The 15374-nt window shown below is 28.3% G+C and overlaps 1 protein-coding gene across 1 annotated transcript in view; it reads right to left on the bottom strand.

Annotated features, from left to right (window-relative positions):
* Positions 1 to 15374, bottom strand: part of LOC142324941 (uncharacterized) — a 73721-nt gene that overhangs the window by 15465 nt on the left and 42882 nt on the right. Inside the window, exons 10-12 of the mRNA XM_075366102.1 lie at positions 7023 to 7152; positions 5164 to 5271; positions 2819 to 3027 (exon numbers count right to left, since the gene is read on the bottom strand). Of these exons, the coding sequence (XP_075222217.1) occupies positions 2819 to 3027; positions 5164 to 5271; positions 7023 to 7152 (447 nt within the window). The remainder of the gene's footprint in view (positions 1 to 2818; positions 3028 to 5163; positions 5272 to 7022; positions 7153 to 15374) is intronic.

Below are 15374 nucleotides of genomic sequence, written 5' to 3'. Positions count from 1 at the left end.
ATGCCTAATATAAGAATAATTTCTTAAATTCTACAACTTTGTTGAATTTTTTCATAACCTATCATTTTATATTGATATTGAAGAACTACCGTCTTGTGTTCGCAGTGGAGAAAAGAGATAATCTTTTATGTCAATGGTTCCAAATAGAAATTTAAGATAATCATGAAAAATTGTTTTTTATTTTTCACAAAAACTACAGAAAGTTTCAAAACTTTACTTTTTTTTTCACTCTATCACTTTTGGTTTCAAAATCATGCTTTCTTGCAGATTGCACAAAGAACCAATAAGAATAAAGGAAAGAAATCTATTCCTTAGTTCTTAATGCTATTTAGCTGATTAATTTAAAATCACACCATGTTTAAACAAATCTTTTATTCTAATCTGTACACAATAATACATTATATAGATCATGCAAGGAGTGAGTATACACAATCTCCACGAAAAAAAGTACTGTCCAAGCATTTGCTTGGTGGGACCATGGTAAAGCCCTGATAAGAGCAGCATAAAAAAACAATTAATTGTAAAATAAAAATAAATAAGATTAAAATCCAAATTAACTATTTAAAATAAAAACACAAGAAACAGAATATTAGTATGAAAATACTAAATTAAAAAAATAACTACAAAATAAATCATAATTCAGAATACTTTAATGAAAATTGTTTGGGGAGACATTTCTAAATATTGGTAAACACAATTCAAACTTATAGGCCCTAAACAAAAACCTGATAACCCATTTTTGTAACTCAAAGATTAATTGAGAAAGCACAAGAGATGATATGCTTTAAAAGTATATATACACATAACAAATATTTAATAAAGGTGACTTTGCATTTTGATAAAATTCTTCAAAGCAAAACAGTACAGTCTGATTTTGTTCCACACAAAATCAATTTGATCATCCCAAAAGAATCTAATAAAACACCCAGATATTTCGCTTTATAGGCAACAGGAATACTATTATTATTATTAAAATATATTTTCAGCTACGATTGTGAAATTTTTATATTGATCTATAAAAATATTATTTTATATTTATAGTATCTACCTTTCTTAGCTTTGTCATAATTAAATCACACGTTGAAACGTTTCAGATATATTCCATTTTCAAAAAGTGTACAGCAAATTTTGAAAATGGAATATATCTGAAATAAGTCAACATATGATTTAATTAAGATGAAGCTAAGACAGTTAGATACATACTCAATACAAAAATTAAAAACTATTATCATCATTAATGGGAATTCTATCCACACTCAATTAGCAATTTAACATCTACTTAGAAGTACAATGCAATGGTTTTATCAATGGTTAAAGTTACATGTTTACAATCCAACCAGTGTACAATTTTTTAAACTAACTTAGAATTTTCAAGCTCGTTTAAATAGGTATCTTGGGATATAAATTCAGTTGTGTCATCTGCAAAGTTTATTATCAGTAAAATATGTGGACCATTTTTAAATCCATCTTATTAGCAAAACAATTTGTACTTATGGATTCATATATTACTTCTGAAAAAAACAATAAAAAGAGAAAGGGACTAGTCTTGAGTTACTGCATGTAAAGGAAAGCAAGACGATGATAATCATATTTTCTGGTGATTAAACATAGATCAGTCATAAAACTAGTGAAACTAAACACCAATTAATTAAATAGGATCACTCAGGAATTCTTTCAAAAGCAAAGATTCAACCAAATTCTAAAAGCATGAACAATAATAATGGTAAGCATTTGTCTAACACCAGTAACAATTCTTACTAATTCATTTTATGTCAAATTGATCAATAAATTCATAGGTTTCTCATAAATCGTATAAGGCTAATTGTGAATACAATAAGCGAATGAAACAGCCTATTGCAAAGCAGCATTTGTTGTTTCATGGTAGTGCTTGTCCATGTTTGTCTGTAACCTCGCATGGCCTGCTTTGAAATTACTAGGACTGGGTTTAAAATAACAGGATAATAAAAACTAATGTTACAATACATGCATGTAAATTTAAATAATAGAAAAATAAATCTTTGTTTCAAGTACCAAAAACACCAAAAAAGTTATTAATTATTATAATTGTTTAAATTTAACTACAACCTAGTATTTTTTTTTATTTTCTAGTAAAACACTTTACATCAACAAACAATATCATGGAAATCACTAAGAAATCTCATTACATTTCAGGTTACTTCTTTCTGTTTCCTGTTTAGCCTCCGGTAACTACCATTTAGATAATTCTTCAGAGGATGAATGAGGATGATATGTATGAGTAGTGTACATGAAGTGTAGTCTTGTACATTCTCAGTTCGACCAATCCTGAGATGTGTGGTTAATTGAAACCCAACCGCCAAAGAATACCGGTATCCACGATCTAGTATTCAAATCCGTGTAAAAATAACTGGCTTTACTAGCTGTAACTCTCGACTTCCAAATCAGCTGATTTGGGAAGACGCGTTCACCACTAGACCAACCCGGTGGGTTACATTTCAGGTTACTGATAGCAGTGGATCTAACTCCTTGGACTTTATCGACATTGCTAAACCATATTCATGTATTTTTGAATAGTCCTAAAAGATAGAGAAAACACCTTTTTCACAAATACAAGGGGAGCCTCTAAGAAATATATCTCAAAAATACAAAGAAACAATTATGACAAACAGTATAGGCATTAAATTTTACCTCTGAGGTTTTCTTTAAAATTCAATGTGAATGGAAAATTATCAAATAACATATATCACTTCGAAAGGATAAGAGGTCTACAGAAAACTGGCAAACTAATTTGTTTACAATATTAGCAAACAATCAATGATACAAATGAGATGGTACATACCCTCATAATATACTCAATTCTTTGAGCCTCTTCCATTTCATATTGTCTCCTTAACGTTTCTTGTAGTTCTCTAAATCTCCATTCAATTGCTTCTTCCTCATGTTTCTCCTTTTCTTTCCTTTCTGCTTCCAATCTTTGGTTCTCTTCTATTTGTTTCTTTAACTCTTCTCTGTAAATATACTCTTTCACATGGGTGTTTTGAGCATGCCCTAAAAATAAAAAGTACAAGTACATACATTATCAAACATTGTACACCACTGAAATAAAATAGTAATGTCTGTATTAAAAATGCTAAACACCATATATATACCACATCTCATGTTAGTATTTTTGATACGTATAAATATAAATATTATGCAAATTAATAATTATTAAATTATAAATAAAGTATTATACAAATTAACATTGCACTGCAGAGGAAAATTTCAGTTAAGTTGATCATACTGCTCTTTTCAAGCTTGCCTTTATTGGTTATTTGTAAACAGTTGCGATCATAATTGTTGTTTGATTTCATAATCTAATGTTAAGTTACATGTATATACAGTGCTTTGTAAAATTGATTATATTTAATTTTTATATTGAGTGCATTTACTTTTTACTACGTATTGTATAATCTTCAACTGTGATCATTCAATTTATTTTTTAGATGATCTAACAAAAAACAAATACAATAAAAAATTAAATAAATAATAAGGTCTCAACATCAAATTGCAGCACAATGTGGGTTGAATTTAAAAACTTCAGTTTCATTATCTACCTGAAAAAGAACTGGTTCTGTTGAGTCACAAAGAAAGGGAAACTGTGACAGAAGACAAACTACTAAAAGAGAGGGCTATGTCATCTAAAGTAGATTCTCAAACATCAAGTTGTGATCTTCAAAGGAAAATGACAGACTTTAAACTTGAAATTCATTATTCAACTGTGTGACAAAGGTTGCTTAAACTAAGAAAGCATATTCATTGAAAAAGATTTAAAAAAAAATAAATATATATATATATATGTATAATTACAACAGTCTATTAAAATATGTAAACTGGAAGTAAAGCCCTTTTATATTTTTGGTGGGGTTTGTGATGGAATTCAAAACTTCTAATTTCTAAAGTTCACCAACAATTAAGATTACGTGTCTTTCTTTTGAAATTTTTTCTTGGTATACATGTTTTAACCACTGCTAAACTAACTATCTTTAAAATTTTATAAGAATATATAGGTAAATGAACACTAAAACAGATTTAAAAAAACCCAATACCTCAGTTTTGATATGATCATCATATCAAAACTATTTAATAACTATTTAATATAGGCATTCTAGCTGTGTTTGGGAAAATAAAGGAATAATAACATTAATCAGAAATCTATCAACAGAAAATACAATGCAGTAACCTGACCTATCAGTAGGTTAAAAAATAATTACTAAAAAGTTGTAGGATAGATGTTAAGATTTAAGTAAAAGTGTATTTGCTTTGAACTGGATTCAACCTGCCTTTATGAGTACAATACTTTGGCTCTCAAAATGTATCTGCAAAGCCATGTTCTATTTTTACTGATGAGCTTAAATGTCATTAGAAAATAGGTTTAAACTATAATGTAAAGATAATAAACTCTTTAGCAAGAGGTTAATTTACTCCTTTTTGTGGTTGTAACAAGATTTTATGAAGTTAAAAGTAATACACTCTTTTTGTTTTCCATTAATCCTGTTAACAAGTAGTAATCATTCTCCAATATTAAAATCCTTATATATACATGCTCTTATCCAATTCAGTTATTAAACATACTATGCCCTTAAATCTAATGACTGAATGACTTTTAAACTCATACACTATTAAAGTTAATACTGTGACTAAAGCTTAGGTATCAGTTTTGTTTATATTGTTTGCAATATTTAGCTCCAATTCTGTTACCAATCTGAGTAAATAAATTATCATTATAAAAAATATAAAAAAGGTGACAGATGCTAGAAGGTACAATATTTAAATGTACTCTTAAATGCATTTAACTGTGTTAAAGTAAACCATCCTAAAACAGATAACTATTTTTTTCAGTAAAAGATAAGCAGTAGAAAATTTATACTATTTAGAATTAATTATAACATTAAATTATGTACAAAATTAATTTAAAAAACACAATCTCACAAATAGCCAATTCTCTGGTGCATATTAATTGTAAAACAAAATATAAAACAAGTGCCAAAGCATTGGTAAATAAATAAGTTTTTACCATGGTGACCTCAATGTGCTGAACATCACTGATGTTCAGCTTAATTATAAAAAGTTTTTGCAGAATAATACTATTTTGTTCAATATGTATTTAATTTGTTTTAATATTATTATATATTAAGATACTACCTTCAACAACATAAGACTCTGCCATATTTGTTTTTTCAGCTAAAGTAGTCTCAGGTGACAAATATGGAGAACTAGGAAAGCAATCTGCACTTTTATGAATATCTTTACCTAAAAAAAGGAAAAAGTGTAATTTACAAAATTATTTTATAAAAACAATAAAATGAAATAACTCATGTGGATTACATAAAACCTCACTAATTCAGACTACAAAAAAATCCAGAATAATGAAATTTTAAATTATACAGGGTTTGATCAAAAAGTAACAAGAAATTTTCATTTTCACAGAAAGTATTTATTCATTCTTCAATGTTCATCTCGTCCTCTTCAAAGTAGTCTTTCTGTGAAATTAAACACTTTAAGCCAATGCAACTACCAGCTTGAAAAACACAGCTGAAATGCCACTTCGGGTATCGCCTTGAGCTCGGCTTGCAATTTTGTTTTTATCTCATCTATTGTTGAAAAGCATTGCCCTTTGTGTGTCCTCTTTAAGTTTGGGAAATAAGAAAAATTCACAGGAAGCCATGTCTGGAAAATAAGGTGGTTGGAGCATCACAATGGTGTTCTGTTTCATCATGAAGTATTGAAAAAGTAAAGCAGTGTGCACCAGTGCATTGTTGTGGTACAAAATCCACAAGCTGTCTCTTCAAAGTTCAGGATGTTTTCTCTCACGCAAATTGCATAAAACTTCTAGGTAGTACTCCTTGTTTATTTTACAATCTTGCGGAAGAAATTCATGATGAACAATTCTATTGCAATAGAAGAAAGCAGATAGAAGGGCCTTCAAATTTGAGGGGACTTGATACATTACTGATTATTGGACTTGACTTGTTAAAAAACTTTTTTAACATTTTCATCAATGGCTGATGTGCTAGCACACCCACATTCTTAATTTTAGGTGTCATCTTTGAGTCTTTTTGGCCTTACTGAAAGTGTTTTTATCACTCATAAAATCATGGTTATAACAAAGCATCGTCGCCAATGGCCTTCTTTAACATTTTAAATACTTCGCCACAGTAAAGTACATCTTGATTTTGTATGCATACACTTCAGAAATTCTTGTTACTTTTTAATCAGTCCTTATATATTATTTTTCAAAAATTAACTTCTCTTGTATTTACATCAGACTTCTTTTGGGCTGACAAGTTTGGAATAAACATACTACACAACTAATACAGGTTTATGCATCTTAGTACATGAATTTAGTCTTACACATAATAAAATAAACCACTATGTTATTGAAATGCAACAGAGACTTTATTTTATTGGATAGTTTCATAACATTTCATGACAATAAATAACTCATGGTCATCAAAAATTTAGAGTAAATATAGTGATTAGGAGTGAAAGTGTTGGAGCCACTCCTGTTTCTTTTATTTATAAATGACCTTGACAGATTTATTTCTGGAGTTATCTTGGATATGTTACAGCTTAGTAAGATGTATTATTATAGGTATAATTTTAAATTAGTCATATGTAATTATTCTTATTTATTTACTGTGTTCATTATCAAGCACTGACAACAATCCAGGCAATTACAACTTTGCCTACAGCTGATGAAAATAAAGTGTGAGGTGATCCAGAAAACCACTTCTTTTCAATTCTTTAATCAAGAAATTCTCTGTTGATTTGGACATTGGTTTCTCATGATTTTCTCTTTAAATATTAGATATAGAAGCCGATTTTTCTTTGAATATCTCACCACTGAAATAAAGTATTCCAGCATGAGTACATGCTTGCTGCAAACCTCATCTGGCCAATTAGTCATCTTAAGCAATTGTCAATAGACCTACACATAATAACTAAATTTCATATTTTTTTGTAAGATAGTTATACCAATTATATGATATAAGAGTACAAACCTCTAGAAGATCTGTTAGGACTTCTACAGCTGCTGCTGGAAGAGTGAGCTGGAGAGACTGGAATACTGGTGCATGTACCTCGACTACTTTTCATTTTATCTCTGTTGGTAAAATATTCACTATTACTATCCTGAAATACAAAGAATTCACATGTACAATTATTATTTTTTTATCAAAGGTAATACAAAATAATGAAGTAGAAAACAAAGAAATAATTGTAGCAAACAGGAGAATTTAGACAAAATGATAAAAATTAGCAGAAAATAATGGGGTAACTGGAAATAAGAGTATTAATTAAACAAAGTTATTCAAGGGAAATGATCTTACTTGAATTAAAAGTTTATAAATACATTTATATATATAATATATATATATATATTTCACTTTCTTGTGGACACGATAACTGCTGTAATTTTCCGCCAATCATTTTCAAATTTATACTTAAAATGTAATGTAATGTAAATTTGAAAAAAACAAGGAGTGAGGGAACTTAACTCCTGAATGAAATTGACCAAATAAATAAAGTGTCATACTAACGTAATGGAATGTACTAGTGTAATGGTGTCATTCAGGAGTGGAGTATATTAAGCGTCCTCACTCCTGAAATAAATTGCCCAAATACATACTAATGTAATGGAAACATCTAATTAGTACAAGAATGTGACTTTGAGTATGGAAACAACAAAAATAAAAGAATGACTTTTAGCTCCCATCATTTTACGGAGATTTGAAAAAGAAAAAAAGACCATCAGAAAGTATCTTAGCTACCTAAGAATTAAATTATGTGAAAAAAAATTTATCTACCCTTTGAGTAGGTAAATTTGAAATATATTTCAAAATAATGTCATGTAAAGGCAGAGGTAGATTTCACCGGTGCTAAGTAGGGGATAAAAAAGACTTCCACATTAAAGTGACAAAAAACTTCAAATTTACATTGCATTACATTTTAAGTATAAATTTGAAAGTGATTGGCGGAAAATTACAGCAGTTATCGTGTCTACAAGAAAGTGAAATATATATATAAATGTATTTATAAACTTTTAAACTGACATTGGTTTTGGGGTCTGGGGGATATGAAATGCAAAGATATGTCATATTTTTCTGGAAGTCGAATCATAGTACCCATTAAAAAAGGTAGCTTTCTTATGAAATCTACATAAAAAATTAGAATTAATTTAAGTTAATTTCTCTAATTACTAACAGTTATTTTTTTACTTATAAAAAAATATGTTCTTTATAATAAATTTGTATTTTTAATTTATCTAATTAGTTATAGAAAGACAATTACAATAATTTTACCAGTATATGAATTTCCTGTTAAAGTTTCTCTATTTTTAATGTAAAAAAAGGGAAAGTAACAGATCAATAGTTAAAAAGAAATTATAACGTTTACGATAATAAATTTAATTTCAACTGTAATAATAATTATATTTAAGCCCTTTTTTTCACCATCTTTGGTGACTCAGAAATAAGTGTATGATAAATCAAAAGATAAACATAAATCTAATCCAAAACTTACAACTTACTTATGACTAAGAAGGAAAAGGAATTTTTCAATGGAGTAAAAACATTTAATCTGCTTTAGTCTTTTTATAAAAACTTTTACCATAATCACAGGCAACAATATCATATGGTAATTCCTCCATAAACTTTGGCCTCTTTACGATGGCTTACATTCTAATGTTATTTTATGTACTTCCACAAATCTTCTTGTTCTATTTCTTTTGTTACAATTATAAGCATCTAAATTTCTTTTAAAATCAGTCTGCTTCAAACTGGTTAATGCTTCATAAATAAACAATTACGGAAGCACCATCATTGATTAAAAAGCTTTAAAAGATTCCCTGCAGGTTTCATTTTCCATAACATCAAATGGATATTTTCTATATTAAGATAGGTTTTATTGAATCTTATCATAACTATTTATCATTAAATTACTAAGTGAATGAGATATGTTGATTAGCTGAATGTATAAATATGAAATTATCTACCTCTAATGAAATTGGATTTTTACTGGTGTTGATAATAAAAAGTATTTTCTTTCCTTACTGTTGACAAATTATTTTTCACCTCTCATACTAACAAAGCCCCTGAAGAAGTTCAATTCAATTAGCAATTAAATAAAAACTACCTTTCATTCAATCTCTTTTTCACTAAACCATCTTTGTTCACTGTTATTGGCCCCGTTTAACTATTTTTATATAATTAAAGAAAAAGTTATTCTTTTTTGTTTCAGTTAAGAAATTTACAATATTCAGATAAAGAACCATATTTCAAAGTGAGCTTCTGTACTAAATAATTTCTGTGGATAAAAAAAAATGCTATTACATTTTTCTTAAACCCCCATGTTTCTGCAAGTGTCTTACCATTCTTACTACCACACAAAGTAATCAAAAAGTGCAAAAAAACTTCTATACCCACACTAAATATGTGCTTATTGAATATTCATTTTTTCTATTCATGCTTTAGTTATTTTTATATATATTTTTTTTTACTTAATTTCCTTTTATCTAGGTTAAACTCCCTCCCTGGAGTTCTTTTCCCAAACTTTCCTTTCTTTTTGTTAATTGCCTAATAAAATCGTCTGTAAGATACTCATAGCTCACGTGGTTTTAGTACACTTTTTTAAATCTTGTTTTTGAATGAATTTTCCCATATTTTATCTCCCTCCAAAAACAAAAGGAAATAGTTGCCATATTTACACTTCACTACATGGTATGAAACCTTCAAATATTATTCTCCCACAAATTAAATACTATCAAACATTTATATACAACCCTTGATCTCATTACATTTTAATTTATTTCACCTTCAAACATTTATATTTTATTAAACAATTTCATTTTAAAGTCCTTCAATAATGGCAACAGTGAAAAACTAGCATAGAAAAATTTGTTTTCCCCAACAGCAGAATAAAATAGTTACAAAAATAATTTAACAAATTGTACTCTGGTAGCAGAACATAACTTTGTTAAAATAAAATTAACTTTTAATATTTTGCTTGCTTTTCTTTTTTGTTTCTATGATTTGCATTGTGTACTTTCACAATATACTTTCTACTTCTGCATAATGGAATTTTTATGAAAAATCATTTAAAAATTAAAACTTTTAAAATCATAAACAGATGTTGTTCGCTATCTCAGTCAATAAAATATAATTAAACTTAATGAAGGAAAAAAGAATTATATTTAATATGATTAATTTGTTTTAAGTTAAAATAAATTTTTTTATTAATTTCAGATTTTACAGAGGGTTTATAACTTTCTAGTTAAGAGTAAATTTTTTTATAAGCATGACATAATGTTATGTAAACACACGTTACAATCAATATCCTTAGAACTCATACTTCTAACTTACATTTAGCAGTTATTCTTAATAAATGTTATCTGTATTTGTTTACACCAAAAACATGTATATCATCAGCCTGTTTATAAATTTAAATTGTACAATTGTTTAAATATTTATTTTATTTATCTCGTTCAAACTTCACCACTCCACAATTCTTTTGTTAAGAAATAAATAATTTTAATATAAATGAAAGGGTTTTTAAATTTTACACACACACATTGTGTAATTTACAGTTAACGAATATCTTAAATTAGGTCCCATTTTCATTTATGCTTTTAGAAAGATTTTTTTTGGAGAAAGTAAGCAATGCACTGGGATCCTTTAGTTTTTGTTCCAAAGTGAACCGACAACCTCTTAATGTTTCCCCGAGTGAACCAATTAAGTAGTATTCTGAAGGAACGAGATAAGAATTTTATGATGAAACAATGACTAACACTTCAATTTCTAAATCTTTTTAACAACGATGACTACAGTAAGCAGAAAGATATGTCATGCAACAAGACAGCAAGTTTTAACAGTAACAGTAACCCTTGTTATCTGCTTCAAATTGCAGGCTTTCATTTGTCAATAAGTATTTCAATATAACAAGCACTATTTACTGTTCAGCATTCTCTTGATAATGCTCCAAATGTAGGATCTTTAGAAGGTCTTCCTGAAGAGGGTGATTGTGCTGGTTTCCATTTCATACTCAGCTATTTACTCTGTGATTCATAGTAAATGACCAATCATTTCCAGAGATAATTTTTTCAGGCATCATCTTCATTACCATAGCCAATTTTGTTAAGGATGTACAAATTAATTGTGGATGATTTCACTGTCAGAACAACTGCTAACTTGCAAACTATGTGTAAAATCATGTTATATACAAATCAATATCATCAGCTGAGGCTGTGGACAGACATCCAAATTCTTCTTTAAGAGTAACACTAGTAAACCCCCTTTTTAATTTTTCAATCCATTTGCAGACACTCTCCTTTGTGGCAAAACACTGTTCCCCGCTAGAAGTCTTTGATAGATTTCAGCACCAGTACACCTGACCACATAACACTAACTATGTAACACAGCTCTTCTATGGTGTACATGGAAAACAAATTGGCATTGACTATCATGGCAGTCATAACTCAACCAACCTAGTAATTAACCTTCACAGTAATAATTGCATGACATTCTCACTCACTGATACATGAGCACATGAAACTGCTGACGAGAACTCTAAATATTACTATAAGCCTATAAATACTTAACCTATTTTTAAACAATATAAATATTCTTATAACTGTGACAGAAAACTCATTCACAGAATCATTTAATATAGTTTAATGACTACAAATACATCAAACTCATTAATTTCTAACAGCTGTAATTTACAACTACAATATCACATACTTAACACACTAAATATTCTCTTGCCTAATATTAACTTAACAAATTTTCAAATCAAAAATCCTGAACAATATATTTTACTTGTAAAATAATGGTTGAATTTTAAAGTCAGTTTTAGAACAAAACATGACAGAGATGAAGTAAAAAGAAGCCAATGTCTTCTTTTACGTCTTCTCAACAGAGACTATGTCAAAATAAAGAAAAGCTATCTAAGTTTTCAATATGTAAACAGGTTCTAGAACCAGTACATGTGTACTGTGTTACAAGGTCAGTAACAACATGCAGCTCATTGGTCACCGTGATTATGGTGCAGATGAAGGTTCAAGGTATTTTGTGTCTTGCCAAGTTTGAGTTAGCTACACATATTAGGCACCACATATAAAAATAACATTCACTAATGGACAAATGTCCTGAAAAATAGTTAACCTATTGAAATGGTCACATACAAGACAATCATCATTATCTGATGAGGCCACTGAACTGTGTAGAAAAAAAATAAAAAACTGTTCACATTTATATATATATATATATATATAATATATATATAATCTATCTCCATACACAGATGTTTCAAAACCATGTACAGAATTCCAGGAAGTGATTTTACATGCAAAAATGAAGAAAAAATTTAATACAAATGATTGTCCAAAAATTATCTGTTTTTCATCAACTTGTATTTTTTTACATAAAAATATATTTTAAAAAATGACAAGTATTTTAATAATATTTGATATATGCTCAAAATGTCATTCTTTATGAAATAAAAAAGTACTTTGCAATAGACTTATGTTCAAAATTTTGCAGTAGCAGTCATATCAATTTTTAATTAAAAAATGGGACTCCAACATACATCAACTTTTTAAGAAAAAGTAATTTGAAAAAAAATATTTTAATTTAAAAAATATATTTATTGAAGGACCCAAAAACTGACTTAAACAAACATTTTTTTAAAATGTCTTATCAAGAGTAACAGATGTCACAGAGTATGAAGTTCACATGATACTTTCCTTCATGAAATAATTTGCTCAACTACACTCTCTTATCTCTTATAAGCATAACTCTGTGACTGTGCTTAAAGTCGCTCAATAATGTCAGAAGCCTGAAAGCTTACATTAAAAAGAGATTTTATAGCTCATTGTGCAACACTATTTGCTTAGATACCATATCGATAACTCACAACTGGCTGATAAAATGGGACAAACTAGGTCAGTATGATTTGCAGGTTTATTTGTCACAGGCATAGCAATGAATTCATTACACGAAGGAAGGTAATACATTACTCAATTTTGTTTGTTCTATTCATACATTGTCAAAAAAAATTTTAATTTTTAAAGAAAGAAACTATGAATAAGTTCACTTCCAAAAATGGATTGGTTTGTATGCAATTTGGTTTATTATAGTATTAACATTTACTAAAGATAATTCAAAAACCAATTGGAGGTCATACAGAACAGCCCTATAAACAAGTTCTTCAAGCATCATTTTGTTATTCAGCAAAGTATTTGGTTGTGTTCATTAGATTCTTATTAGAAATCTAGGATTCTATAACATCAGTTGGAATGAGGTAAATGTGATTTCTTATCTTATTCATCAGCATCTTATCTTGCAGCATTTTTTGCTGGTGATACTACATTATTTTTAAGTAGAATAAATCTGAATGAGTTAAACTCACTGAGACTATCTTCAAGGTATTTATTAAGTTCAACTTCAATATGTTATTACTAAATCAAGAAAAGATTCAAAATATTGTTTTTAGTATGATAAAGCACCTTCCTAACAAGGATCCTCTAATTGCTAGGTATCTTTATAAGTTTCAGAGGATGTGTATATTGTATTTGTATGTCAAAGGAATTCTTGAGTTCTGTTTCTCTTATAGCAACTTGCTATAACTTGCTATGCTTGCAACTTGCTATGTAAGGTTCCCAAATGATTTTAATTAAATTCATATTTCATCAATTTTTATCAAATTACTAGTTATAGTTTTCTATTATTAGAATGTGACAAGAATTAATTAAAAATAATATTGCTCAAAATGAAAACAACTGGATAATTACAAGGTTTCATGAATACAAACCTTTAAATTTCTTACACATGCATATGTGTAGTGAAATCTCTCATGGTACCTCTATACAAGAACCACCTCTGTAAAAGATCAGTATTTCTCGGAATATAAATTACAGTACTGACAATATTATTGTTCTCTAAGACAACCACTCCCTAACTCAACTGAGACCATCATATTCATTGAAGACAACCACTAATTCGTTGCTTCTTTTTGGTATAAAACTGAATGTTGGTCACAAATTTAATAGCACATTAAAGGAGAATTTTAATTGTACTACAGATTTTTTCAATCATTAACAAAAAAAGAATTTAATTAAAAAGAATAACACAAGAAAATGTAAATTTAAATCATGTACAAAAATACACAGCTTATTCATTAATTTTTATAATCACAATGTTAAAGATATTTATCATAGCTTACTTTATAGAATGCACACTTTACATATACTAACAAAAGCACTTTTGTCTGCCATCAACATTAGTCAGTGGCAGACAGAAATAATTCAGGTAGCAGCAGACATGAATTCTGATTTTGTCACTATTGCATTCAGTTGAGTTATACGTGTAATCGTATGTCTCAGTTTAATGTTGGTGTTTTCTTTTATATTTTTTGTCACTTTAAAGTTTTTCTTTTAATTTTGTTACTAAAATGTCAAGAAAAAACATAGCCAAAAACATTAAATTTAGAAACGTGATTTAAAGTTATTGAAGATGCTGGCTGTGGACTATCACAAAGAAAATTAGCGAAAAAATGATTGTGGTAAAACACAAATCAAAAAAAATTTTAACACAAAAAGAAAGTTTAAAAGAATAGTTTAAAAATGTTAATTAATAAAATACAAAAGAGGAAACTTTTCAACTGTACAAAAAAGTGAAAGATTTAACTTTTGCTTGGTTTTAGGTGTCCAAGCACAAAAATTACCAATAAAAAAAGCAAGTTACGCACAACTTTAAATGGAAATATTTATTGGAAGCAGAGGTTGGTTGGAAAAATTTTGTCCCTGAAACAATCTCGTTTTAAAAAATGTATATGGTGAAAGTGGATCCATCAGTGCAAACACTGTTAATAAAAGACTATGATCTCAAGGATGTTTATAACATTGATGAAATGAGACTTTTATCAAGCTTTACAAGTCATTAACGTTCAAAGGTGCTAATGTGTGTGGTACTAAAAAAACTAAAACAAAGAATAACAAAGATATTGTGTATCAATGCTATAGAAGAAAAAGAATTTTCATTAATAATAAACATTTCACTGCAGCCAAGAAGTTTAAAAAATGTCAATATGTCTGAACTAAAAGTAGAATGGTATGCAAATTGAAAAACTTGGATGACGAGCTCCATTTTCACTGATTGTATTGAAAAATTCAATGAAAAAATGAAAAATCAAGACAGAAAAGTGCTGCCAATTTTGGACAATGCCCCATGTCATCCAAAATTGTCATTAAGTAACATTTATTTATAGTTTTTACTTGCAAACACTGCAAGTAAATTACAACCATTAGATCTTGGAATAATTCAGTTGTTTAAACTTCAACATCATCATCATCAAATAAT

The sequence above is a fragment of the Lycorma delicatula genome, chromosome 5 (assembly GCF_047948215.1).
Source record: "Lycorma delicatula isolate Av1 chromosome 5, ASM4794821v1, whole genome shotgun sequence".
In the NCBI taxonomy this organism is placed as follows: domain Eukaryota; kingdom Metazoa; phylum Arthropoda; class Insecta; order Hemiptera; family Fulgoridae; genus Lycorma; species Lycorma delicatula.
Note: the sequence above shows the minus strand (reverse complement) of the source record. Positions and strands in the feature narration are given on the sequence as shown.